General features: G+C 50.9%; 1 protein-coding gene across 7 annotated transcripts in view; it reads right to left on the bottom strand.

The window, feature by feature from the left end:
* CTIF (cap binding complex dependent translation initiation factor) overlaps positions 1 to 27,473 on the bottom strand; it is a 315,019-nt gene that overhangs the window by 179,046 nt on the left and 108,500 nt on the right. For all 7 annotated transcript variants that reach the window (XR_006338151.1, XM_043889185.1, XM_043889190.1 and 4 more), the window contains exons 4-6: positions 22,511 to 22,584; positions 21,333 to 21,437; positions 15,459 to 15,534 (exon numbers count right to left, since the gene is read on the bottom strand). Coding sequence is in view for 6 of the 7 variants with exons in the window: in XM_043889185.1 (XP_043745120.1) it covers positions 15,459 to 15,534; positions 21,333 to 21,437; positions 22,511 to 22,584 (255 nt within the window). In the remaining variant the exon portion in view is untranslated. The remainder of the gene's footprint in view (positions 1 to 15,458; positions 15,535 to 21,332; positions 21,438 to 22,510; positions 22,585 to 27,473) is intronic.

Genomic DNA, 27,473 nt, shown 5'->3' with positions numbered 1-27,473 from the left:
ACGGGAATGATCAAGTCACTCCTTCCTATCTGGAGGGCTGGGAACTGGGCAGCTTCAGTCCAGTGTGGGGCAGCCCACGTTCCACTAGCTGCACTGCAACAGCGCCACCTGCTGGAGGAACCAGGCTACTCCCGTGTCTGCCATCCCCTTAATTCTTGCAAGCACTCAGAGGAGTCCGGGAAGTCTGGAGGGAGGTGATTTTCATTCTGAAAGCTCATATCTCTCAGATTTTTGGCAGGGGGTGGTGGTGTTCTCACCCTGACCTATTCAGGGCCAAGCAGGTAAATGGAGTGTTTAACTCCAATTCTCATGGTCCCCTTCTCCTGCCCTCTCTCTGGGTCTGATGTGAAGAGAGTACTTGGGCACATCCATGAGGCCAGAAATCCCACTTGAGTTAGCCATGTTCCCGACCCACTGTGTGCACCAGGCTGACCTCACAATAGCAGGCCTACACATTAAGTACTTTAAACTAGGTCAGTCACCAGAGGATCAGAGCAATGGACCTGACCAGGTCAGGGTGAACTCAAAATTAATTGCAAACAGTCACAGAATTTAGTTTCAAAATTTCCTAACAGGAAAGCAAAAAGGGAAATAAGCTGGGCTATGCAGTTCCTACTGACAGACAAAAGGCAGCAGATGTAACATTTGTCTGATAGAGAAGTCAAAGAAAAAACGATCAAAATATGTCCTTTGAGAAAGCCTTGGGCAAGACACCAGGTAATTCAACCACAGCCTCTTTCCACTGGGGTTTTGTGTAAGATGCAGAAGTATCCAGGGCCGTGTGTGCGGAAGAGAGGCAGTATTTCTGCAGGGCCCCAAGGAGACACTGAGGAGAAACTGTTAAGTTACCACATCTCAGGGGGAAGGAGCTGGGGGTGGTGTCTGAGCTGAGGTCTTGGGCCAGAGGTGAGGCAGGGGAGTGAGAGCGTAGGCCAGAACCCATTCAGGTTGGATGCCCCTGCCTTCACACTGAACTCAGTCAAGTTTATGGGGCTCCATCGATCCACTCTGGTATTCTTGCCTGGAGAATTCCACGGACAGAGGAGCCTGGTGGGCTACAGTCCATGAGGTCACAAACAGCTGGACACAGCTGAGCAACTAACACACTTTCAACCCACTTAGGACCTGTTCATCCAAGGGCAGAAGTCAGCCCTCTGTGACACCCCCCTGCAGGAGTGGGTGCTTGTAGGCACAGATGAAGCTGTCTGGTGTGGGGAAGACCGCCAGTACCCCTCACTTCGTGGGTGAGCAGCCTCCTTGTCTGTGCAGCTGATGGATGGATGTGCCCTCCTGGGGCTGCCACGTGTTCCTGGGGGTCTGAGGACTGGAGGGGTGGGGATGGGGGTCCCTGGAGGAACGTCAGGCCTGTGCCCAACAAGGGACACTCTGACCAAAGAAGTGTTCTCCTCACCCGTGTGGCTGCCTCATTCACGACCTCATCCTCTCCCTTGTTCCGGGGAGGAGGCCTGAGCCAGGAGGGCCTGGGTCCTTTGGGGGACAGCACTGAGTGCCACGTTTGCATCACCAACAGGGCAACAAGGCTGAGGACAAGGGACCTCTCGCTGCAAACGTGCCGGCGGGGCCTCCGGGGCGGCGCGCTGGTGCCCTCTAGTGGGAGCGGATGGCAGTGCGGCCATCTGGACCTCTCTCGGGCCACACCTGATTCTGGGGCTGCACCCGGAGCAGCTGGGCAAATGATGAGGGCTGGAACTCCCCTGTCACTGCTGACACGGACGGCTGGCCAACCCCCTTGGCATCAACAGAGATGCCAAAAATGCAGGCGGGACCCCCCCACCCCACCCCAGGATTCCATTCTAAGCCCGGGGCTTCCTCCCTGCCCTGTGGCTACACCGCCTGGAGCCACGAAGGATGTCCCCCTGAATCCAGGTCACCATGCTGAGAGCCTCCGGCTGCCCCCCACCCCCATCCTGAATCTGAGCTCTTGGAGGAAAACCTAGCCTCAGCTCAGCTCACCTGAGGCGGCTGAGTTTGGGGATGCCAAAATCTGGCTGCTGGCTGGCACCCAGCCCAGCTCACTTGCTCTTCCCCTTCGACTATCACTACTCGCTATGACGTGTGCCACGTGGGACTCCCAGTGAACGAGACAAGCTGGAGCTCCCGGAGGCCTACCACAGCCATGAGGTTGGGGGCCACCGGGGCCCTCAGCTCCTGACTCAGCCGTGCTTCCAGGTCCCAGGCGGCAGAGACCGCGCGGTCCTGGGGAGGCAGGTGGGGGAGTATGCAGGGAGGGGACCACGCTGCCCTCTGCAGTGTCTCTGACCTGGGCACGGCGCCAGTGCTCCGGCTCTGCACCGTTATCATCAGAGCACCATCTCATCTCTCTTCTAGACTGGGCCCCTCCTGGGCAACTCTATCTAATGCAATTCTCTCTTTCTCCAAAAGGCCGGTGCAAAGCGCTTGTCCATGAAGATGAGTTAGGCAAGCAAGCGAAGGAGAGAGGAAATTGGGGCAGAAGCAGGCTGTTCGCCCCACTGCCTCCTGCTTCCCAGCCCCGCCAGCCCCTTCGCTGCTGGGTGGGGTCACGTGTCTAGTTCTGCCCAATGGGCTGTGAGTACAAGTGACACGTCACACCCAGAGCACGACTGTCCAGCTATCCCCCTGTCTCTGCCAGGGTGACCTGGGTGCCGGGTGCTGAGACGGTAGGGCCACAGAATGGGATCCAACTGGAACTCTGGGCCCCCACTTGGGGAAGGAGCTACCCTATAGAGCAGCTGGGCCCTCTGCAGAATCTCAATAAGTGAGAAATAAGATCCTGTGTGTGAAACCTCTGAGATTTGGGCATCTGTTTAATATCATGCTATGGCCTATAGTATTCGAACACAGCAGATGATTGAAAACTCCTGTTTCGTAACGAATAAATAAAGAAATAAAAAGACACATGCCCTGGATATCATACCAACAAGAGCATAACCAGGTTCGTGTCAAAGTTCTGCTGGGAAATGATGGTAGAAACTCACAGGCCGAGGGGATGGATTGAACATAAAGACAAACATCTGCCCCCTCTTTTGGGTGACAGAAGTGGTGGGCAAGTGGGCAGTGAGCTTCAGGGCAGACTGCTCCCTCCATCTACCTGTTTTTGTTCCCTCCTGTCTCCAGATGGGGAGAGAGGGCAATAGGTCTCTTTCTGTTAATACTTCCCAAACCCTGGCTTTTGTGTGAGTCTCCAGGAAACCCACTCATCTCTGCTCAGGCCCCTGAGTGCTGTGGGTGGGCTGGGAGCCCCAGGCCTATGGGTGGGCCTTCCCCTCCATTCAGCGATCTTCAGTTAGGTGCCTCTGAGATGTATTTGGAAGTGGGAGGTGTTTTTCGGGGGAGGTCACCATGATTGCTCTCTCCCCAATGACCAGCATTCAGTGGTTGAAACCCTAGATGCCTGCACATACTAAACAGGTGCATATAATTAAGATCTATTCTATCCCAAATGCCAGGCTAGCTGACCGGGAGGCCCCAACGCCAAACAATGGGACCAGCCGGCCTTGTCTATGAGGGGGCTTTGAAGACCACTAGGAAAGTTCAGAAAACAATCACCTGTATGTGTCCCCATGGGACCTTAGATTCTGCCACCAGGGATGTATGTTTGGGGATCAGGAAGCCTGATGGACTTGTCCTAATGGGACTGTATGAAATGCAAACACCCCAAAGAGAGGTCAGGCCATGAGCATGATCAGTTACAGCTTTTCAACTCCTGTGGATAATTTTGAGAAAACTGTAGATATTCTGTGATGCTTTAACAAACACAAATTCCTGGGTACAATTCAGTGGGTGTGGTCACAGGCCCCCAGGATGGCCCCCAAGGCCTTCCCCTTCTGATATTCACACTGCTATATAGTATCTTCCATGTTGTACCAGGGTTGGTCTGTACAATCAATATATAGCATGTGGCAGGGTGACTATGTCACTTCTGAGAATAGATTAGAAAAGAGTAGGTCTACCATGCTGGACACTCTCCACTCTCTCACCCATGATATTTCTATGTCTGTCTGTCTGTCTCCCTCCCTCTCTTCCTTCCTCCTTCCTTCTCCCTCAGGTCTCTTGCTTTGGAGGAGCCATGCTGTGACGCTCAAGCAGCTTAGGGAGAGGCTCATGAGAATGAAGCCTTCCACCAGCAGCCAGGGCAGAACCGAGCCCCCTACCCTCTGCCGTGGGGGGAGCCACCACAGGAGTGGGTCCGCCAGCCCCAGCCCAGCCTTCAGGTGACTGCAGCCCCAAGCGACACCTGGGTCACAACTCTGTGAGAAGCCCTGATCCAGAACCACTCGGCTAAAACGCCCTCAGATTCCTGACTCTCAAAAACTGTGTGATAATAAATGCTCATTGTTTTCAGGCTGCTAAATTTTGAGCCGTTTATCCCACCAAAAAAAAAGATACCCCACATCCAAGGGCAAAGGAGAAGCCCCACAAGATGGTAGGAGGGGCAAAATCGCGTTTAGAATCAAACCCCATACCCACCAGAGACGCTCGGAGGGCTCAAGCAAACCTTGTGTGCACCAGGACCCAGAGACCCCACAGAGACCGAGCCAGAACCGTGTCTGAGTGTCTCCTGCGCAGGCGCGGGTCAGCAGTGGGCTGCCGCAGGGGAGGGGCTCTGGGAGCAGCAGCCCTGGGTGTGGCACAAGCCTTCCTGGAGGAGGTCGCCATTCATCCCACCACAGAGCCCCCAGAACTTACACAGGACTGGGAAACAGACTCTTGGAGGGCACAAACAGAACCTTGTGCACACGAGGACCCAGGACAAAGGAGCAGTGACCCCACAAGAGACTGACCCAGACTTGCCCGTGAGTGACCAGGAGTCTCCGGCGGAGGCGTGGGTCAGCGGTGGCCTGCTGCAGGGTCAGGGGCCCTGAGTGCAGCAGTGCATGCTGGGACCTTTTGAGGGAGGTCGCCATCATCTTCTTCACCTCCAGTAGTTTGGCCTCAGGTCAAGCAACAGGGAGGGAACACAGCCCCGCCCATCAACAGAAAATTGGATTAAAGATTTACTGAGCATGGCCCTGCTCAACAGAGCAAGACCCAGTTTCCCCTTCAGTCAGTCTCTCCCATCAGGAAGCTTCCATAAGCCTCCTATCCTTATCCATCAGAGGGCCAACAGAATGAAAACCACAATCACAGAAAACTAATCAAATTGATCACACAGATGACAGCCTTGTCTAACTCAATGAAACTATGAGCCATGTTGTGTAGGGCCACCTAAGATGGATAGGTCATGGTGGAGAGTTCTGACAAAACGTGGTCCACTGGAGAAGAGAATGGCAAACCACTTCAGTATTCTTGCCTTGAGAACCCCATGAACAGTATGAAAAGACAAGAAGGTAAGTCAATATGCCACTGGAGATCAGTGGAGAAATAACTCCAGAAAGAATGAAGAGACAGAGCCAAAGCAAAAACAACACCCAGTGGTGGATGTGCCTGGTGATGGAAGTAAAGTCCGATGCTGTAAAGAGCAATACTGCATAGGAACCTGGAACATTAAGTCCATGAATCAAGGCAAACTGGGAGTGGTCAAACAGGAGATGGCAAGAGTGAACATCAACATTTTAGGAATCAGCAAACTAAAATGGACTGAAATGAGTGAATTTAACTCAAACAACCATTATATCTACTACTGTGGGCAAGAATCCCTTAGAAGAAAATGGAGAAGCCATCATAGTCAAGAGTCTGAAATGCAGTACTTGGATGTAATATTAAAAATGACAGAATGATCTCTGTTCATTTCCAAGGTAAACCATTCAATATCACAGTAATCCAAGTCTATGCCCTGACCAATAATGCTTAAGAAGCTGAAGTTGAAGGGTTCTATGAAGACCTACAAGACCGTCTAGAACTAACATCCAAAAAAAAAAAAAAAAATGTCCTTTTCATTATAGGGGACTGGAATGCAACAGTAGGAAGTTAAGAGATACCTGGAGTAACAGGCAAATTTGGCCTTGGAGTACAGAATGAAGCAGGTCAAAGGCTAATAGAGTTTTACCAAGAGAACACAATGGTCATAGCAAACACCCCCTTCCAACAACACAAAAAAACAGCTCTACACATGGACATCACCAGATGGTCAATACCGAAAGCAGACTGATTACATTCTTTGCAGCCAAGATGGAGAAGCTCTATACAGTCAGCAAAAACAAGACCGGGAGCTAACTGTGGCTCAGACCATGAACTCCTTATTGCCAAATGCAGACTTAAATTGAAGTAAGTAGGGAAAACCCTACTTACTAGGGTTTTCAGGTATGATCTAGACTATGAACTAGACTATTCAGGTATGATCTAATCAAATCCCTTAGGACTATATAGTGGAAGTGACAAATAGACTCAAGGGATTAGATCTGATAGACAGAGTGCCTGAAGAACTACGGATGGAGGTTCGTGAGACTATACGGGAGGCAGGGATCAAGACCATCTCCAAGAAAAAGAAATGCAAAAAGGCAAAATGGTTGTCTGAGGAGGCCTTACAAATAGGTGAGGAAAGAAAAGACGCAAAAGGCAAAGGAGAAAAGGAAAGATATACCCATGTGAATGCAGAGTTCCAAAGAATAGCAAGAAGAGACAAGAAAGCCTTCCTCAGTGATCAATGCAAAGAAATAGAGGAAAACAATAGCATGGAAAAGACTAGAGGTCTCTTCAAGAAAATGAGAGATACCAAGGGAACATATCAAGCAAAGATGGGCACAATAAAGGACAGAAATGGTATGGACCTAACAGAAGCAAAAGATATTAAGAAGAGGTGGCAAGAATACACAGAAGAACTACACAAAAGACATCTTCACAACCCAGATAATCACGATGGTGTGATCACTCACCTAGAGCCAGACATCCTGGAATGCGAAGTCAAGTGGGCCTTAAGAAGCATCACTGCAAACAAAGCTAGTGGAAGTGATGGAATTCTAGTTGACCTATTTCAAAGCCGAAAAGATGATGCCATGAAAGTGCTGCACTCAATATGCCAGCAAATCTGGAAATCTCAGCAGTGGCCACAGGACTGGAAAAGGTCAGTTTTCATTCCAATCCCAAAGAAAGGCTATGCCAAAGAATGCTCAAACTATTGCACGATTGCACTCATCTCACACACTAGCAAAGTAATGCTCAAAATTCTCCAAATTAGGCTTCAATAGTACGTGAACTGTGAACTTCCAGATATTCAAACTGGATTTAGAAAAGGCAGAGGAATCAGAGATCAAATTGCCAACATCCGTTGGATCATCGAAAAAGAGTTCCAGAAAAACATCTACCTCTGCTTTATTGACTACACTAAAGCCTATGACTGTGTGGATCACAACAAACTGGAAAAATCTTAATAAGATGGGAATACCAGACCACCTGACCTGCCTCCTGAGAAACTTGTAGGTAGGTCAGGAAGCAACAGCTAGAACTACACATGGAATAGCAAACTGGTTCCAAATTGGGAAAGGAATATGTCAAGGCTGAATATTGGCACCCTGCTTATTTAACTTATATGTAAAGTACATCATGCGAAATGCTGGGCTGGACGAACACAAGCTGGAATCAAGATTGCTGGGAGAAATATCAATAACCTCAGATATGCAGATGATACTACCCTTATGGCAGAAAGTGAAGAAGAACTAAAGAGCCTCTTGATGAAAGTGAAAGAGGAGAGTGAAAAAGATGGCTTAAAGCTCAACATTCAGAAAACTAAGATCATGGCATCTGGTCCCATCACTTCATGGCAAATAGATGGGAAAATAGTGGAAACAGTGAGAGACTTCATTTTCTTGGGCTCCAAAATCACTGCAGATGGTGACTGCAGCCATGAAATTAAAAGGTGCTTGCTCCTTGGAAGAAAAGTTATGACCAACCTAGACAGCATATTAAAAAGCAGAGACATTACTTTGCCAACAAAGGTCCATCTAGTCAAAGCTATGGTTTTTCCAGTAGTCATGTATGGATGTGAGAGTTGGACCATAAAGAAAGCTGAGCACTGAAGCATTGATGCTTCTGACCAGTGGTGTTGGAGAAGACTCTTGAGAGTCCCTTGGAATGCAAGATCAAACCAGTCAATCCTAAAGGAAATCAGTCCTGAATATTCACTGGAAGGACTGATGCTGAAGCTGAAACTCCAACACTTTGGCCACCTGATGTGAAGAGCTGACTCATTGGAAAAGACCCTGATGCTGAGAAAGATTAAAGATGGGAGGAGAAGGGGATGAGGATGAGATGGTTGGATGGCATCACCGACTTTATGGACATGAGCTTAAGCAAGCTCCAGCAGTTGATAATGGACAGGGAAGCCTGGTGTGCTGCATGCAATCCATGGGGTCACAAAGAGTCGGACACAGCTGAGCGACCGGACTGAACTGAACTGATTACACAGCTGTAGATAACTTGGCTTCCCTGGTGACTCAAATGGTAAAGAATCTGCCTGCAATGCAGGAGACCCGTGTTCAATCCCTGGATTGGGAAGATCCCTTGGAGAAGAGAATGACAACCCACTCCAGTATTACTGACTGGAGAATTTCATGAACAGAGGAGCCTGGTGGTCTACAGTCCATGGGGTCACAAAGAGTCAGACATGACTAACTGACTAACACTTTCTCTTTCAAAAGATAATTAATACAGTGGATCTAGGGTAAGACCCAGAAAGCAGCTCAGAGACTACTTAACTGTTGGTGGTTTCCGGGGTGCAAAGCAGGTTCAAAGCAGGTGCGTGCTGTGGGTGACGTGTGTGGTGTATGGGGTGTGTGTATGTGTGTGCGCGTGCATGTGTGGTGTAGGTAAATTGTGGTGTGTGGTGGTGTATGATTGTGTGTGTGTGCATGGTGTAGGAAAAGTTGTGGTGTGTGGGGTGGGTGATGTGTGTGGTGTATGGGGTGTGTATGTATGTGTATGTGTGGGTATATGTGTGGTGTAGGTAAGCTGTGGTGTGTGGTGTGGGTGATGTGTGTGGTGTATGGTGTGTGTGTGTGTGTGTGGTGTAGGTAAGCTGTGGTGTGTGGTGTGGGTGATGTGTGTGGTGTATGAGGTGTGTGTGTGTGTGTGTGTGGTGTAGGTAAGCTGTGGTGTGTGGTGTGGGTGATGTGTGTGGTGTATGATGTGTGTGTGTGTGTGTGTGTGGTGTAGGTAAGCTGTGGTATGTGGTGTGGGTGATGTGTGTGGTGTATGAGGTGTGTGTGTGTGTGTGTGTGTGGTGGAGGTTAAGTTGTGGTGTGTGGTGTATGATGTGGTGTGGTGTATGGTGTGTGTGTGTGTGGTGGAGGTTAAGTTGTGGTGTGTGGTGTGGGTGATGTGTGTGGTGTATGATGTGTGTGTGTGTGTGTGTGGTGTGTGGTGTAGGTAAGCTGTGGTATGTGGTGTGGGTGATGTGTGTGGTGTATGAGGTGTGTGTGTGTGTGTGTGTGTGGTGTAGGTAAGCTGTGGTGTGTGGTGTATGATGTGTGTGTGTGGTGTAGGTAAGCTGTGGTGTGTGGTGTGGGTGATGTGTGTGGTGTATGATGTGTGTGTGTGTGTGTGGTGTAGGTAAGCTGTGGTGTGTGGTGTGGGTGATGTGTGTGGTGTATGATGTGTGTGTGTGTGTGTGTGTGTGGTGTAGGTAAGCTGTGGTGTGTGGTGTGGGTGATGTGTGTGGTGTATGGTGTGTGTGTGTGTGTGTGTGTGGTGTAGGTAAGCTGTGGTGTGTGGTGTGGGTGATGTGTGTGGTGTATGATGTGTGTGTGCATGTGTATTTGTGGTGTAGGTAAGCTGTGGTGTGTGGTGTGGGTGATGTGTGTGGTGTATGATGTGTGTGTGTGTGTGTGTGTGTGTGTGTGTGTGTGGTGTGGGTAAGTTGTGGTGTGTGGTGTATGATGTGTGTGGTGTATGATGTGTGTGTGTGTGTGGTGTAGGTAAGCTGTGGTGTGTGGTGTGGGTGATGTGTGTGGTGTATGATGTGTGTGTGTGTGTGTGTGTGTGTGTGGTGTGGGTAAGTTGTGGTGTGTGGTGTATGATGTGTGTGGTGTATGGTGTGTGTGTGTGTGTGTGGTGTAGGTAAGCTGTGGTGTGTGGTGTGGGTGATGTGTGTGGTGTATGATGTGTGTGTGTGGTGTAGGTAAGCTGTGGTGTGTGGTGTGGGTGATGTGTGTGGTGTATGATGTGTGTGTGTGTGTGTGTGTGTGTGTGTGTGGTGTGGGTAAGTTGTGGTGTGTGGTGTATGATGTGTGTGGTGTATGATGTGTGTGTGTGTGTGGTGTAGGTAAGCTGTGGTGTGTGGTGTGGGTGATGTGTGTGGTGTATGATGTGTGTGTGTGGTGTAGGTAAGCTGTGGTATGTGGTGTGGGTGATGTGTGTGGTGTATGAGGTGTGTGTGTGTGTGGTGGAGGTTAAGTTGTGGTGTGTGGTGTATGATGTGGTGTGGTGTATGGTGTGTGTGTGTGTGCTGTAGGTTAAGTTGTGTTGTGTGGTGTACGATGTGTGTGTGTGTGTGTGTGTGTGTGGTGGAGGTAAGTGGTGGTGTGTGGAGTGGGTGATGTGTGTGGTGTATGGTGTGTGTGTGTGGGGGTGTGTGTGTGTGTGGTGGAGGTAAGTTATGGTGTGTGATGTGGGTGATGTGTGTGGTGTATGGTGTGTGTGTGGGGGGTGTGTGTGTGTGTGGTGTAGGTAAGTTGTGGTGTGTGGTGTATGATGTGTGTGGTGTATGATGTGTGTGTGTGTGTGTGTGTGTGTGTGTGTGGTGTAGGTAAGTTGTGGTGTATGGTGTGGGTGATGTGTGTGGTGTATGATGTGTGTGTGTGTGTGGTGTAGCTAAGTTGTGGTGTGTGATGTGGGTGATGTGTGTGGTGTATGGTGTGTGTGTGTGGGGGTGTGTGCATGTGTGGTGGAGGTAAGTTGTGGTGTGTGATGTGGGTGATGTGTGTGGTGTATGGTGTGTGTGTGTGGGTGTGTGGGTGTGTGTGGTGGAGGTAAGTTGTGGTGTGTGATGTGGGTGATGTGTGTGGTGTATGGTGTGTGTGTGGGGGGGGTGTGTGTGTGTGTGGTGTAGGTAAGTTGCGAGTATCAAAGCCCGTCCAGTGTGTGGATCCTGACCCGCAATGGAGACGAGAGGTGAAGACCTCCACCCCGGCACCTCTAAGAGGTTATGTCCCACAAGGGCCGTGGAGACCAAGAATGCTTGCTGATGCATTGTTCCTGAGAGAGGGTAAACCCTAGGATGTGAGACCTGAGCGAGACCTTGGTCTGCTGATTTTTAAAATCTGCTCAGTAGGGAGCCATTTCTTCAAATGAAGCCGTTCACAGAGGACCCGCTTAGAGACAGCGGCAGAGCCGTTCTGGGTGGGGCTGAGCGGGGGTCCCCTGCAGCCGGGTCTTCAGCTGCCCCACTCCCCCGACCAGCAGCGCCCCTGAGACAGCTCTGGAAAACCCCAGAGCGTTACAGTTTGCAAACCCCTGATCTAATCCAACTGTGTCATTTTCCTGGTGAGTAAACCAAGGCCCATGGAGGAAAGGTCACGCGGCACGTCCGTGGCGGACGCTTCGAAAGCGAGTCTCTTGACCTCTGATGCAATGTGTCCGCTCTCCCTGGCAGGCCACTCAGGGCAAATGCACACGCCAAGTGGGGGGACCTAACAAAAGGGGGCCCACAGCCTGTTCACCAGCAGAGGGAGCCTCTCCTGCGTGCCAGGCAGTGCTCTCAGAGCTTCGGGTGAATTCACGTGCTCAACCTTCTGGACAACCCTAGGCGGTGGATGCTCGTTATCCTGTTTTACACAGGAGGAGACAGGCAGAGCAGGGGAAGTAACCAGCCCAACTCTGTGGCTGCTCAGTGGCGTGGCCAGGATTCCATGAGGTCCAGACACCAAGCCCTTCACCTCTGCATCCTCTGCACCTCCCCATCCCCAAGTAAGCGCCCAGCTCTCCTCTCGGTTCCAGTAGGACTGCGAGGCCCTCTACTTCACTCCCCAAGGAGCCGGCAAACAGTGCCCCAAAAGCGGGTGCGGTCACACCTCTAACTTCCAGGATGCCCCAGGCCTCTGGCTCAAAGGCCACTGAGGGCTCAACACTTCTCCTAGGGCAGGGGGCGCTCCTCACCTACATCAGTGTCTTGAAAATGTATTTTTTCTATCAATAATGGGCACCATAGGCATTTAAGAACAGAGTGATAAAGCAATGATTTCTGAGTATTTTAACTTTTGTCTTTGGCACCAGAGTTAGCTTTATATTAACCATGAGAATTGAGTACAGATCTGCCAGAGTACATTTCATTAGTACAGAGGGTATTGCATTAGCAGATACTCTGTGCCTTTGACCTACACACCATGTCCTAGGCCCTACTAATTAGTTCTCTTTCAAACATAGGAAAGTGACTCAGTCTTAGGCTGAGCAAAAACAGTACGCCGAGCATCCCCACCCCATCCCCATCCTCCTCACTCAGACTCCCCGACCGCTAAGACTGCTAAGACATGTTTGTTGCTCCCTCCATCTGTGGATCCACATACTCATCATGACTCATCTTTTTCTAAACCATTTGAGGACATATTGCAGACATGAGGTCGCATATTCCTCAAATATCATAGTGAGTGTTTCTCAAAAACAAGGACACTCATCCATCTAATAGTCATATAGCCCCCTAAGTCAGGACACTTCTATCTAAGAAACAGTACTGTCACAGACCCCAATTCACATTCTTCCACTGTCCAACAAGGTATCTATTTCTTTTTGGCCCCGGATCTCAGAAAGGAACACACATTGCATTTTGGTGTCTGCCACTTCAATTCTCTCCACTCCTGAAACCCCTCAGTCTTTCTATCTTTCAATTCCAAGCAGTTTTAAAGGATGGCCCTTCTATTTGGTTCCTTAGGACCAGACGCAGGCTATATTTTCTTGGCAGGAAAACCCCAGAAATGATGCTGGACTCTGTGCAACACGTCAGGGGCACAAGGTATCCACCCATCCCACACCAGTGATGCGAACTCTGATCACCTGGTCAGGCTGAAAGTCGCCAGCATAAAGTCACCACACTTCCCCTTATAATGAGGTGAGCCCTATGTGTGCCTGGTCTGGCGCCCAGTGAGTTTCCAGTCTACTAGGCAGGGAGGAATCCAAACAGAGTCCCACGCTCTCAGTAAGTTAAGGGGACAGACTTCAAAATTCAGGGAGTGCAAGGCCATCAGAATTTGGAAGGCAGAGAACCAGAGAGGATAAAACTGCCCACGGAGCAAAATCTAGAAATTGTAGGCACTCGAGTCTTTAGCTAAGCACAAATTTTACACGTGTGTGAGGAAACTTCCAGGGTTGCTGTAAAGTTACCTGCAGTGTATTGATGGAATAATCCCCGAAGATCAGACATGGATGGAAGTAGTCTGTACTCCCAGCCAACATGGTGGAAATACCTCCTAGGACCTAAGGCACCAAGCAGCAACTTCAGAAGACTATTGACTGAGCAGTGAAGCAAAATCTGCTTTAAAGGTTTTGCACCTAACGAAGCTTAGAAAGTAAGCCTTTAAAGGATCAAACTCTATTCTATTGAACTGTATTCTGGAATAAAGTTCAAAATATTTTAACTAATAATAATAATGTCCAACACCCAACAATGTGAAATTCCTAGTATCTTGCATCTAATATAAAATTACCAAGCATGCAAGGAAAAATATGCCCCATACTCCAGAGAAAAATCAATTAACAGAAACAGACTGTGAAATATCATGGATGGCAGAATCAGTAGAGGATAATAAAACAGCTACTATCAAAGATTCCATATGCCCAAGAAGATACAAGAAAGCATGAGCATGAAGAGGACAGAAATAGAAGATAAATACAAAAAAATTCACACTGAACTTCCAGAGATGACCCACATAATGTCTGAGATGAAAAATACACAGGACAGGATTAACAGTAGATTAGACACTACAAGAAAAACTTAGTGAACTTGAAGACACAGCAATAGAAACTCTCCAAAATGAAACAGAGAAAAGGCCTAAAAAAATATGTGGACGACTTCTCTGTTGATCCAGTGGTTAAGAATCCATCTGCCAACGCAGCGGACATGGGTCCAATCCCTGTCCAGGAAGATCCCCCATGCTGGGGGCTAACTAAAGCCATGCACCACGACTCTATCAAACCCACGCTCTAGACCCCGTGTGCAGCCAACTATTGAGCTTGTGTACCACAACTAGAGAGCGGCCACTACTTGCCACAACTAGAGAAAGTCTGTGCTTTCACTGTGAAGACCTAGTGCAGCCATAAATAAAGAAATAAATTTAAAATAGTGTGGTACATTTAAAAAAAAATAAGAAGAGTTTTGGTGAGCCATGGGAAAATATGAAGGAGCATACCATGCATATAATCGGAATTATAGGGGGTGGGTGGGTTCCAGTGGAAGTGAGGAGAATAATGGTTGAAATGTTTCCAAATTTGATGAATGCTATGAACCTACAGATCCAAGAAGCTCAATAAAGTCCAAGTGATTTGAAAAGACTCCGATGCTAGGGAATGATTGAAGGCAGGAGGAGAAGGGGACGACAGAGGATAAGATGGTTGGATGGCATCACCGACTCAGTGGACATGAGTCTGAGTGAGCTCTGGGAGTTGGTGAGTTGGTGATGGACAGGGAAGCCTGGTGTGCTGCAGTCCATGGGGTCAAGAGTTGGACACGACTGAGCGACTGAACCGAACTGAACTGATACAAACATAAGGAAAAACAAGCCCAAATCACATCCTAGTCAGATTGCTGAGGCCTTGACTATACATTCTATCGTTTCCCGTTAATAGGCCCATAATCACTCAACAACAAAGTGGGAAAGAACCAAAGGGAGAGGGAAGAGAAGAATGGATGCAGGTGACATAGCAAGACCAACTCAGAAGATAGAAAGAAAGGGTGATGTGGTGAATGCGTGGCAGGTCACCGTGGAGCTCGGTCACCTAGCTCCTCCTCTTCTCGGCAGGACATCTTGCCTCTTTCCCAGAAGCAGCTACACTCCTACTGCGTCTGCCCAAAGTCCAGCACCACAAGCCTCTAGGGACCTGGATTCACTGTCTCTGTGCCGAGTAAATCCTTTTGTTCCAGAGCCTGGCCCCATTCAGGAAAAGGAGTCCAATCAATGACAAAATCAGCAAGTGCAGCAGACACCTGGAGGCTGGTAGGACAACTCCACTCTTCAGAGGCCTAAAAATAGCCCTGACCACACTGGAAACCGAAGCAGCCCTGCCAGTTCCACCAGAACACTGCAGTTTGCCTCACCTCAGAGGTTTCAGGTCAAGGGACAAAAACTTCCCAGTTTGCTGGGCTGCAGAGCACTGGCCATTTCATCCATCCTCCCCCAGCATCTGAGTGCAGGCTGCCACACACACATTACCATGGGACACTCTGTACCAAGGCGGGTACCTGCCCCAGCCCACCTACCGTTGCAGTACATCCAGCTATATCCTGCGAGAGCCAGGGGCCAATGGCTGTGTTCAGGCCCTGTCCAGGCTGAGGGCAGGGGGAGAGCTGTTGTTGGAGACGCTGCCCCTGCACCTACCTGCCAGGCTGGAAGGACCTTCTCGATGTCATTCAGGTTGATTCCATCCCCATCTTCCAGCTTCCCTTTTCCACACCTGGGCCAGAAAAGACATAATGGCATTGAAAGGACAGCTCATTCAAGCATCGTATCCCAGCCCAGCAAGTAGGAAGAGCAATGATGATCAGGAGAGACCCTGTCCTGCCCTTCTCAAGGCTGCAGAATCAGCCTGTACTGCCTGGAGGAAACGACATCCTCCTACCTCAGGCCTGGGGACACAGACCTTCCTTGAGGACAAAGGACTCGATGCAGGCAAGAATGTGGGGCCTGGGGGTGGGGTGGAGGCACTATCATGACATCCCACCCCTAGGGAGGTGAAGGGTACCAGAGTTCCCCTCCATCTCTCCAAAGATGCTGAACTCCTTGCCAATGAATGCCCCAAAGTGTATCCCAAATCCTGCAAAGCCCATCATCCTGCCCAGTTACACCAAAGGGAAAGCAAGTGAACAGAGAGACCGAGCAACTTTCTTGAGGTTACACAGGCCCCTATTTGGCTTCCTCCCTCCTGGGCCCACCTCTGGGCCAGTCGAGCAATCCGGTTTTGTCTGCACATCTGCTGTAGGTGGGCACACCTCCAGGCTAGAGGTGCTGGCCTGGATTCACTGGCCAAAGTCCATGTCTTCCCCATATTTAAAGGTGTAGACTCTGGAACCGGACTTCAGGAGCCAGAGCCCCAGCGGCATAGCTTACTAACTGGGTGACGCTGCCCAAGTCACTGTCTCTCTCTGTACCTAGGTTTTCTCATTAGTAAAATGGGGATAATTACTAGAGCCTAACATCATATGGCAGTTGGAGGATTAAGTTATAGTTAATATATTGAAGTGCTTAGAACTGTGCCCAGCATACAGTAAACAGTATTATAAATGTACATGTAGAGAATATATTGTAACAGTAAATACAGGCAATAATTAAGTAAAATTATAATAAAATAACAAGGTAAAAATATTAGTGCTACAAGGAATACTGCTACCACTGTTCCTGTCCTTTGTTATTATCGTTACCGTTAATTATCGTTAGTTATCGTTAACTAACAACAGCACAGATTCTAGAGCCAACACAGCCTCATGCAAGTTACTCAATTTTTCTGCAAGTTTCTCATCCTTTGAAGTGAAGATAATAATAGTTCTTACCTCCTGAAGCTGTGCTGAGTTTAGACAATGGGCAGCAAGCAGTTAGAATGGGACTGGTGTGTGCTCAGAGCCTAGTGAGTGTTAGTTACTGCTACCGCAGTTATTTTGTCACTAAGTCGGGTCTGACTCTTTGCAACCCGGTAGACTATAGCCCACCGAACTCCTCTGTCCATGGGACTTCCCAGGTAAGGATGCTGGAGTGGTCGCCATTTCCTTCCCCAGGAGATCTTCCCCACCCAGGGATGGCACCTGAACCTTCTGCAGGCAGGCGGGTTCTTTACTACCACTGAGGCACCAGAGAAACGTATTATTATTAGCCCAGGTGCGGCAAGAGCTGCCCAATGGGCTGGTGGCAGCATTTTCCAACTGCAGTTAATGCAACTCTCAAATGTCAGAGTAATTAGTTTATATGATCAAATATTTCCCCAGCGTCTCTTGTGCTTGGGGATCTGCCAACCTTTCTTGGGGTCGTGGAAAATAAATCCCACGTGGTTCCTGCCCTCAGACAGCTCACAGCTCTTGGCCAAGGAGTCCTCAACTCGGACTAAGAGGGCGCTGAGCCTGACGACCAGCAGGGGGCAGCACGAGATACGTGTTATCAAAGTCCTACGGACAGAGGGGCCCTGGATCCCCACGGAAGAGACGCCCAGCAGGGCCTGGGGGAGGTTAGAGGGGCAAGGGGCGGGCGATATGACCGACGCCCCCATCAACACACGTTTTGGGGCTTGGGGGCTCTGTCTCGGGCTGGGCCGTCGGGGTCACAGGCCGGCAGGAGGAGCAGCACCCAGAGCAGCCGGGGGCGGAGGGAGAGGAGGGGGGAGGCCAGCTGGCCCAGCAGAGCATCTGGGAGAACGTCCCAGGCAGAGGCCTGGAGCGAAACACCGCGTGCAGCCAGCAAGGAGGTCCGGGTTCTAGCGGGAGGTGGGTGGGGGGCCAGGGCGGGGCCCAGGGGCAAGAGGGATTGCAGGGCCCGCTCTGGAAGCACAGCGCGGGTTCTGGCCGGTGCAGCTGGGGTGGGAGATGGGTGTAACGGGACGTTCTTGCCCCTTCCGGCCCCACCCTGGGGGTGATGGTGCAGGACTGCAGAGCTGGAGAGAGGTCTGGAAACACGCCTTTCCCCAACACATCTGCCTGGTAGAAACAGGCTGGCCCGCGAAGGCACCGATGGCGCGCACCTGTGTTCCCTGTGAGTCCCGGCAGCGCAGGAGGAGGGAACCGGGGACTCTGGCCGCCGGGGAATGGCTGACCCCCCTCCCCCAGGTCACGTGCGCAGGGACGCACGTCTGACTCCAGTCCCCCTGAGACACTTGCCTAGCTTGGCTGGGCCTTATAGTCTCACCTCAGCAGCCTCTAGGGTCCATTCGGCAGGGAGGACTGCTGTCTCCCTAGGCCCTGCCGGGTCTGGGGCTCAGAACTCCCTGCAGGGCCGGCAGGTTGGAGGAGGCCTTAAGGTGGCTACAGACCAGCTGAGTCACTGCTGCCAACAGGGTTTCCAAGGCAACAGCCTTCTCTGATTTCTGTCCCTCCATGGAAACGCGGGCTGCGGGAAGCCTTGGCAACCGAGTGGTACCTTACTTCCAAGGGCTGCTGCAGAGGCTGGGCCTGTCGAGTGCCTCCCCAGGACTGCCAGACCCTAAGGCGGAAACACGGCTGCTGGCTCAGCCACACGGTGGCCACAGGGCGCTGCACCCAAACTCCCCAGCAACCCAAGAGAGATGGGATTTGGCCCGAGAGTCAGTGGTAAAGAACCTGCCTGCCAAAGCAGGAGACCCAAGAGACGCGGGTTCGCTCCCTGTGTCGGGAAGATTCCCTGGAGGAGGAAATGGCAACTCACTCCAGTATTCTTGCCTGGGAAATCCCATGGACAGAGGAGCCTGGTGGGCTACAGTCCATGGGGCCGCAGAGTCGGACATGACTGAGAATGTGTGTATGCATACACATACACACACACACACCAGGTGTCACTCACACACACACACACCCAGGTGTCTGGTGAGGGGTTGGGGAGATTGTCAGCAAATCTGGACGGCTCCTCCCAGTGAGTAAGCCTGGTGATGAGTGGGTGTGGCCGGTTCCTCCGGATCCAGAAGGGACAAGGGCCCTCAGCAAAAGGGGAACCTTTCTCTCCCAGGACAGTCATTTGTCACTGCTGCCAAATCATATTTTATTAGGATGTTAATTCGTAAGGTGCAGACACCTTCGGAAAACCTGACTTCACCACTTGATCCCCACTAGACACCCCCAATACATGAGGCGGTTTCATCACGTCTGTCCTCTGGGCCTCAGTTTCCCCAGTGGTTTCACCATCCATGTGCTCCCAAGAGAAAGAGGACAGATGGGCACTTCCCAGGGAAATGCCACCTCTCTTGGAAGCCTTCCCCAGACTGTGCATCACCCCCACTCCACCGCTGGCTTCTCTGCCCCGCTCTGCATTTCCTTTATTTAACTCGCACCTGGCCCTTAGTTTATACCGTGTACTCTTGAGTGTGTAAGCACAGTCTCAATTATGAATGGGCTCATGTCTCCTTTTAACAGTAGAGTGGATAAAAATACTTCTGAGAAGGGACCGTATTGTATACTGTGTGTGTTCCTCACCATTTGGGGACCCAGCAGGCCTTGTGACCGGGCTTCAGAGGTGCAAACCGCTCCTTCCTTTCCCAACGCACACTGCAAGTTCCAACCAACCCCCATTTCAGGGCAAGCGGGAGCATCACTTCTGCAGAAAACCAGCTCCTGAACTTGACCTGAGCAAAGGTCAGCTTTCCTAAACTCAGAAGCTGGAGGGCCCAGCCCTGTGCAGTTCAGCAGCTCAGGAGGAAAATGCCCTCAGCGCTGCCGAGGGGGAGGACGGAGGGGACGGTGAGCGGGTGGGTGGATGGACGGGCGTGAGTGAGGCAGGGCCGAGGAAGCCCCGTGGTTGGGTCTCTGCTTGGCACTATCTTCTAACAGGATGCCTCCGTGTTTAAGGGCATCTCCTCTCTTGATCTCCAAAAATCATCCCAAAAGTTCATATAGAACCCATACAAGCAGGGGCAGGACAGGGGAGAGGATGGGGTCCCCTGCGAAAGTCTGATACGAGTGCTGGGCCTCTGCCCCCAAAATACACACATGCATGTCATTTTACATAAAAATTTAAGGGGATCAAGCTGATTCAAGGATACAACGGTATCCTTGAGCCTGAGTACTGGATGGTTATCAGAGGGGCTTAAATCATGGTTCTGCTCCTTGGGCAGGTTACTGGGCCTCTCTGAGCTGCATTTCATCTCTGAAATAAGGATGCAACCGTCTCCCTCCCAGGTTTTGTCACCGACACTGCAGGGAGACCACTGCCAAGAGGGGGCTGACCACTCGGGGTGGGTGGGGTGGGCAGTAGGCGGTGGGACAGGTGAGATGCAGGAATGTAGCCCAGAATGTCAGTTATACTTAGATCTGAAGTGACAGGGAGACAAGGGTGGACGGGTAAGGACTGGAAGGAAAAAATAAAAAGCCATGAGTTGACTTAAAAAAAAATGGAGAACAGCAAGTGTTGCTGAGGATGTAGAGAAATCGGATCCCCTGCATATTGCTGCTGGCAATGTGAAATATTCAGCTGCTGTGGAAAACAGTTTAGCTGTTCCTCAGGAAGTTCAAACATAGGATTACCATCTAGTTTGGGAACTAGAGAGAGGTGGTGGTTACACAGCGTTATCAATGTACTAAATGCCACTGAGTTGAATACCTTCAAAGGGTTAATATTATGTTATGTGAATTTTAGGTCAGATTCACTGACTCAATGGACATGAGTTTGAGCAAGCTATGAGAGATGGTGATGGACAGGGAAGCCTGGTGTGCTGCAGTCCACAGGGTTGCAAAGAGTCAGACACAACTGAGCGACGGAACAACAACAAAAATTATTTTAAAATTCAGGAAGAAAAAAAAAAAAAAAAAGAAGAAGGAAAAAAAAAAAATTCAGGAAGAAAAGAAACCATCTGTCTCACACATCACCCCCCACGCCTCCCCCCCATGTCAGTCTGGAGTCACTTTCCTGTCCAGAGGTCTGCCCAGGCCCTGATACCATCTTTTTTTTTTTTTGGCCGCACCATACAGCATGCAGGATCTTCAGTCCTGGACCAGGGATCTGACCCGTTTCCCCTGCAGAGGAAGCATGGAGTCCTAACCACCGGACTGCCCAGAAGTCCCTGAAACCATCTTTCAAAGCCCAAGTAAACACTGATGCATGAACTAAGAAGGAGGCAACTGAGTAAAAGCAGCATTTTTTGCATTTGTCGCATCCTGTAAAAGCAACAGTGACCCCAGTGTTTCTTTAGAGCGGGGCCCCTGGGGGAGCGGCAGCAGCATTTCCTGAGGACTCCTTAGACATGCAAACCCCCGGGCCCTCCCACCCCCAGGCCTCCCGAACCTGAGACCCTGGGGGTGGACCCATCGATCTCCACTCCCATCACTGGGTCTCACCCGCTGAGCTGGACCATGGCCAAGCAGGGTCACTGTGAGAGGTCAGGAAGGGGAGCAGTATGGCTCGAGGGGGCTGGGCAGTGAAGGGTCGGGGGGGTTCCGGGCGGGGCCAGTGAGCCTGCAGGTCTGAGCCAGTGAGCCTCTCTGGGCATCAGCCTACCAGGGAAAGGCCACCGCACCCCCAGCTCCCGGGGGGACACGGCTGTGCCCTGCCTCCCTGGCCGCTCTGTGACAGCCCCGGGCTGCCGCTTACCCTTCTCGGTCGATGTGTGGCAGGGACTGCTTGGGCGTGTGTCGGAGCTTCCGGTGGAACTGGGTGAAGTCCAGCTTTTCAGGCTGCAGGTCCCAGGTGGCACCACTAGAGGGCGAGAAAGGGGACGCGTCCCGTTAGTGATGGAGATGAGACACCCCGGGGACCCTGGGGGAGGCGCCAGGCAGGGAAGCAGCTCAGAAAGGGGTGGGCAGGAAGGGGAGGCGCCCACCCACCACGGGCAGGGCCAGGCGGGGACCCCTCACTCGGGATGGAGCCTGGCACGTCAGCCCTGTGCTCACGGATCATGGGGCAGGGGCCTGCCTACGAAGCCTTCCTCTTCTTTAACCCTGCTCTGAGATAATGGATGCCTATAAAACACACAAGTGTGGGCCTCACCCCCGCTCTCAGTGGTCCCCCTAAAAGTCTGGAAAGTCTGATCCCCCAGACTGGAAAGCCTGGGGTTGAGTCTGTCAGTGGGGAAGCAGGGGGCCAAGTCCCCTGAGTACCAGTCTCGGGGAGACCGGTGGCGCTTCCATGCTGAGCAAGCCGGAACCAGGGTGCGCCTGGAGCACACCCAGAGTTGACCAGCTCCGGGGCCAGGGGCACAGCTGAGCTAAAGGGCCATCCGTGGCCTGAGGCTCCCAAAAGGAACAGCTACCACGACAGGGCCTCATCAGCAAACCCTTCAGGGGCACCAACCCCACGTCCTCAGGAAGTCTGGCCAACGCCTGCCCTTGCAGCATGGCCCATCAGAAACCTCCTAGAGCTGGAAGCACCGAAAATCCTTCCTTTTTTCTGGACCTCTCTCTGCAGCAGCCCCTGCTCCACCCCGGCTTGTCTAACGGGCCCCAGATGCCGTTCTCCTGTCCTCCACCTCCCCACCCTCTCTCCCAGGGGTCACACTGGTGGCATCTGTTTTTCTCTGCCTTTTGCACTCTATTTTCTCTTGTCATCTCCTCCTCTCCTTCCCTCGGACCCCACCCCAGCTGTCTCCTTCCTTCTCTCTCTCACCTCCTTCCTCCAGCCTCATCCTCTCTAGTTCACCCCCCTCCATGTCTAGGGCAATGAACTCTCAACGTGAACTTGGCCCCGAAAGGGTGGGTCCCTCAGGGAATAAGGACCAGGAAGCTGGGGTCCCAGCTGGAGCCACACACACAGCAAGAGGAAGAGGAGCGCACCTGAAGGAATCGAAGGTGTTGGCAGCCCAGATATCTGTGCCCAGCATGTCCAGAGAGGTGTCTTTGCTGCCATTCTGGAAGACACAGAGGATGAAAGGGGGGTGTTATTTGCCCAGCCAGGACATGGAACAAGGAGGCAAAAGGCCCAATCCCAGAGAGGATGGCAGAGCCCCGTCCCCTTGAGCAGCTTGGACCTTGGAGGGGGCTGCTGAAGGGTCCCGGTGGGTATATGCAGCGTGTACAACTTAGGGGGCCCTGGACTCCTCCAGGCACAGGTCCTCACTTCGACAGTGTTTGGCAGGGCTGCGTGGTCAGGTACCCGGAACCCCAGGGCTCTGCCGTGCCAGCCCGTGGCTCTCTCCTCAAAGTCTCTGCACTGATGAGTTGCCTCCAGCACTGCCAGTCTGATGGTGGGGCGTCTCCCCAGGCAGGGAGTCTGTGGAGCCAGGCATGCAGGAAGGCCTGCTGGGGGGCTGACTTCCTTGGGAATTAAGCCCCATACCCCCAAATCAGGCAGCATCAAGAAGCCCCCAAGGTGATGGAGGTTTAGTTCAGTCATGTCCAACTCTTGTGACCCCAGGGACTGTAGCCTGCCAGGCTCTTCTGTTCATGAGATTCTCCAAGCAAGAACACTGGAGTGGGTTGCCATGTTCTTCTCCGGAGAATCTTCTTGACCGAGGGATTGAACTCGCATCTCCTTGATCATAAGCGGATTCTTTACTGCTGAGCCACTAGGGAAGCACAAGAAGCCCCCACGGACCAACAATTCCAGCAAAGGAACTTCTCTAACACTCTGGTCTTTATCCTCTGATGTTCCCTATGAGATTCATCTCACAGACATGACCCAGCATCTGAAATCTGGTTTCTCTGCCCTTTGGCTGATGATCTCTGCCACAAGTTTGCCAGTTCCCTGTCTTCACTCTGGATACCACCATCCCTCTTTGAAACCAAGCGGGACCCTATGGGGCCTTCCCGGAACAAACCTAACCCCCTTCTATGTTCCTCCCCCTGCTTCTTGTCTGTAGAAAGAATTTAGCCTCCTAGGCCTTTCCCAAGTTCCAAAGAGTAAATTTAATCAGAGAAATGAGAAAATGCAGAAACAAAGGAAAAGGCAAGCAAGATAAAATAATAGTAGTTTAGCCATTAAAAAAAGGCTAGGACCTTTAGTTCTTCCTCAAGGTCTATAGATAATATTCTGAATCATGTCTTTCGAGCAGCTCTGTAGACACTTAAGCCCCACCAGGTGGAAGATGTTAACTGCATGTTGACCACAAGCACGTAGATTCCAGATGGGCTGGAACCAGAAGGCTGGTGATGCTGACGCCCAACTACCTCACCACCAACCAATCAGAAGAATGTCTTTGAGCTGGTCCCACAGTCCACAACCCCGCTCTGTCACCCTGTCTTTAAAATCCTTTCCCTGAAGGTCTGTGGGGACGTTGGGACTTTTAAGCACTAGTTCTCCTGGACTCCTTGCTTGGCAGTCGTAATAAATGCTACACTTTGCTTTATCACTTTGCTTCTCTGATAGCTCAGTTGGTAAAGAATCCACCTGCAATGCAGGAGATCCCAGTTCGATCCCTGGGTCGGGAAGATCCTCTGGAGAAGGGATAGGCTACCCACTCCGGTATCCTTGGGCTTCTCTTGTGGCTCAGCTGGTAAAGAATCCACCTGCAATATGGGAGACCTGGGTTTGATCCCTGGGTTGGGAAGATCCCTTGGAGAAGGGAAAGGCTAGCCACTCCAGTATTCTGGCCTAGAGAATTCCATGGACTGTATAGTTATACAGTCCATGCATGGGGTCACAAAGAGTTGGACACGACTGAGTGACTTTCACTTCACTTCGCTTCATCACGACCCAGAACACTGGTTTTACTGTGTGTAAGCAAGCAGACCCAAGTTTGGCTCAGTAACATCATGACCCCCACAGTCTATTTTCCATCACCACACTCTTTAAAAACAATACTTTCACCTCTACTGAAGCTGACCATGTGCATGCTTTATAACCCAGGATTCCACTCCCAGCTACAAACACAGACAAAATGTGCACAGATGTTCAGAAGTCATTTACAGCACAGAGGTACAGCACCACCTCATTCATAATAGCTATCAACTGGAGACCACTGGAAGGCCTAGCAACAGCTGAAATAGACAAATTAGCTGTGGTGTGTTCATGTGCTGGAATATGACACAACAGTGAGAATAAACAAACTAAAACAATACGGAACAACAGAAAGAAAGCCCACAAACACAGAGTGCAATGAAAGAATCTAGCCATAAGAGTACCAACTCTGATTCAATTTTAGATAAAGTTCAAGAACAGGCAAACTAATGTATGGAGACAGAGTTTGGACAGTAACTGGAAAAGGGCCTCAGGGGGTCCTAGGGGGCTGGTAACGTCTGTTCTTTAAGCTAGGCGCTGGTTTTCTGAGTGTGTCCAGTTTGTGAAAATCCACTGAACTGGATGCTCTTTCTTTTCTGGGCGCTATGACTTTCTGGTTGGATTCCTGGTAGAATCCCCAGCTTTATTTTTATGATGATCTATCCCGGGACCTGTCACTTCTCAGGTCCGCAAGCTCAAACACCAAGCAACCTTCCTTTGAGATCTTTCCACGGGCCTGGGCCTGGGCAGGCACTGAAAATGCAAAAGTGGAAAAGTCACAGGCCTTGCCTGCAAAGAACGGCAGGGGATGACACACACATGATAAATAATCACAATGCAGTGTGAAAGGTGCGCTGATTCAAGCTGCCACAGTGGGTCCCACAGTGGGACCGGGGCGCAGGCAACCTTCCTGAGGAACGGAGAGGGGCTCCCCCTGAGTAAGGATTCGGGGGGTCAGGTGAGCAGAGGGAAAGGAGGGGAGCAGTCATCCTGGAAAAGGGGGCCAGGGGGTGGAAAGGGGCCCTGGCAGGACACAGTGAGGTGTTCCGGGTAACTTGAAGGCCTTCTGGGTTGGGCAGTGTGTCAAGGGGCCCCCAGGCAGGCGAGTCAGCGGCCCCCAACATCACCCACTCCCAGGCCTGGTCAGGGCCTACTAGGGGCCTCCCAAGTGCTCCTCCGTGATTGTTGTGGGTTGCACTGTGTCCCCGCCCCACCCCACCACCACCATTATTCATCCTTCAAGAGACTTTCACCATTTTCCTCAAACACGGGTTCTCCTCTTGTCATAGTGATCCATGTGACCTCCGTGAAGTTACTTCACCATTGTGGACTTCAGGTTCCTCATATTCAAATAAAAAGATACTTGAACATGAAGGATCAACAGCTGTAGGTGGTTCCTCACTGGCACCTGTGCTGAGAGCACCCCCTCTCCCACCAGTGGCAGACATCACTAATTAACTGTGGCTTGATTTACATCCTCTAATTAGGTGGCCCCTTGTGTTCCAGAATCAGTCCCTCCTTTCCTTCTGTGAGCTGCCTTGTAACCCTACCCACCCCAAGTCCTGGTGTCCTGCTCGCTTCAAATGCAGCTTTGACATTTGCAGGTGGCGAGAGCGACTCACCTTCTATTAATATTAATCAACCCCCACACGCGGACAGCCTCCATCCTCCTGAGATGTCAACTGGCTTGTTCACGACACCCTTCCCAGGCCTCAAAGATAATTATCAGTAAGTGTAGCATTTCCAAATGACTTCTAAAGCAAAGGTCAAAAAAAAAAAAAAAAATCAAACAAACCCAACCCTGCTTCCAAAGCACACGTCTGAGACAATACCCAGAGTGAAGCTCACGCCTTCCTCCGGGATGGTCTTACAAATTCAGCTTACTTGGAGCGGACCACTGTTTTGTCATCACTCTCTTACACCCAGAGAATGTTACCTCTCCCCAAGAAAGATTTGTTTTCAAAACATTTTTATTGTGGCACAGGGCACATATGTAAAATCTCCCACCTTAACCACTTTAAGTGTTCAGTTCAGTGGTACTAAAGATGCTTATAACATCGTGCAACCATCAGCACCACCCATCCCCATAACTCCTTTCATCTTGAAAAACTGGAAGTCTATCCCCATTGAACAATAACTCCCCATTTTCCCCACCCCAGACCCCGGCAGCCACTCTTCTACTTTCTGTCTATGATTTTGATGACTCTAAGTACCTCACACAAGTGTAATATACAGTATTTGTCTTTTTGTGATTGGCTTATTTCACTTAACATCATGTCCTCACGGTTCATCCAGGACCCCAAGTACATTTTAAGCTCCTGGACTGCACCTGCCTTCTGTTCTTTTACCCCCACGGTGGCCAAGCTGGGCACACAGTAGGTCCACCTCCGACGCCTGCCAACTGATGGAAGAGACTCCACCCTGAGAGGCAGAGGCCCTGCTGTCTCCGTGCCTGAAAGACTGATTCACAGATGAGTATGTCCAGATGGAGTGACCATCTGGAGATCTGAGGCCCCACAAGAGGGAGGAACACAGGATGGAGAGAGAACAACCATGAAAAAGGGAGGGGAGGTCACAGCCACACCCGGGACTGCAAGCATCTCAGAGGGAGGAGTCATTCATCTTGATGGTAACGCAGGAACAGTCCAGTCAGTTCAGTTCAGTCGCTCAGTTGCATCCAACTCTTTATGATCCCATGGACTGCAGCACGCCAGGCTTTCCTGTCCATCGTCAACTCCTGGAGCTTACTCAAACTCATGTCCGTTGAGTCGGTGATGCCATCCAACCATCTCATCCTCTGGCATCCCCTTCTCCTCCTGCCTTCAGTCTTTCCCAGCGTCAGGGTCTTTTCCAATGAGTCAGTTCTTCACATCAGGTGGTCAAGGTATTGGAACTTCGGCTTCAGCATCAGTCCTTTCAATGAATATTCAGGACTGATTTCCTTTAGGATTGACTGGTTTGATATCCTTGCAGTCCAAGAGACGCTCAAGAGTCTTCTCCAACACCACAGTCCAAGTGCACATAAAGCTCCCTCCTGGGCTGGAGACTGGAGGTGGCGGCTATGAGGCCATCACCCCTCCT

Source organism: Cervus elaphus, chromosome 27 (genome assembly GCF_910594005.1).
Source record: "Cervus elaphus chromosome 27, mCerEla1.1, whole genome shotgun sequence".
NCBI lineage: Eukaryota > Metazoa > Chordata > Mammalia > Artiodactyla > Cervidae > Cervus > Cervus elaphus.
The sequence above is the reverse complement of the archived record's forward strand: the minus strand, read 5'-3'. Positions and strand labels throughout refer to the sequence as shown.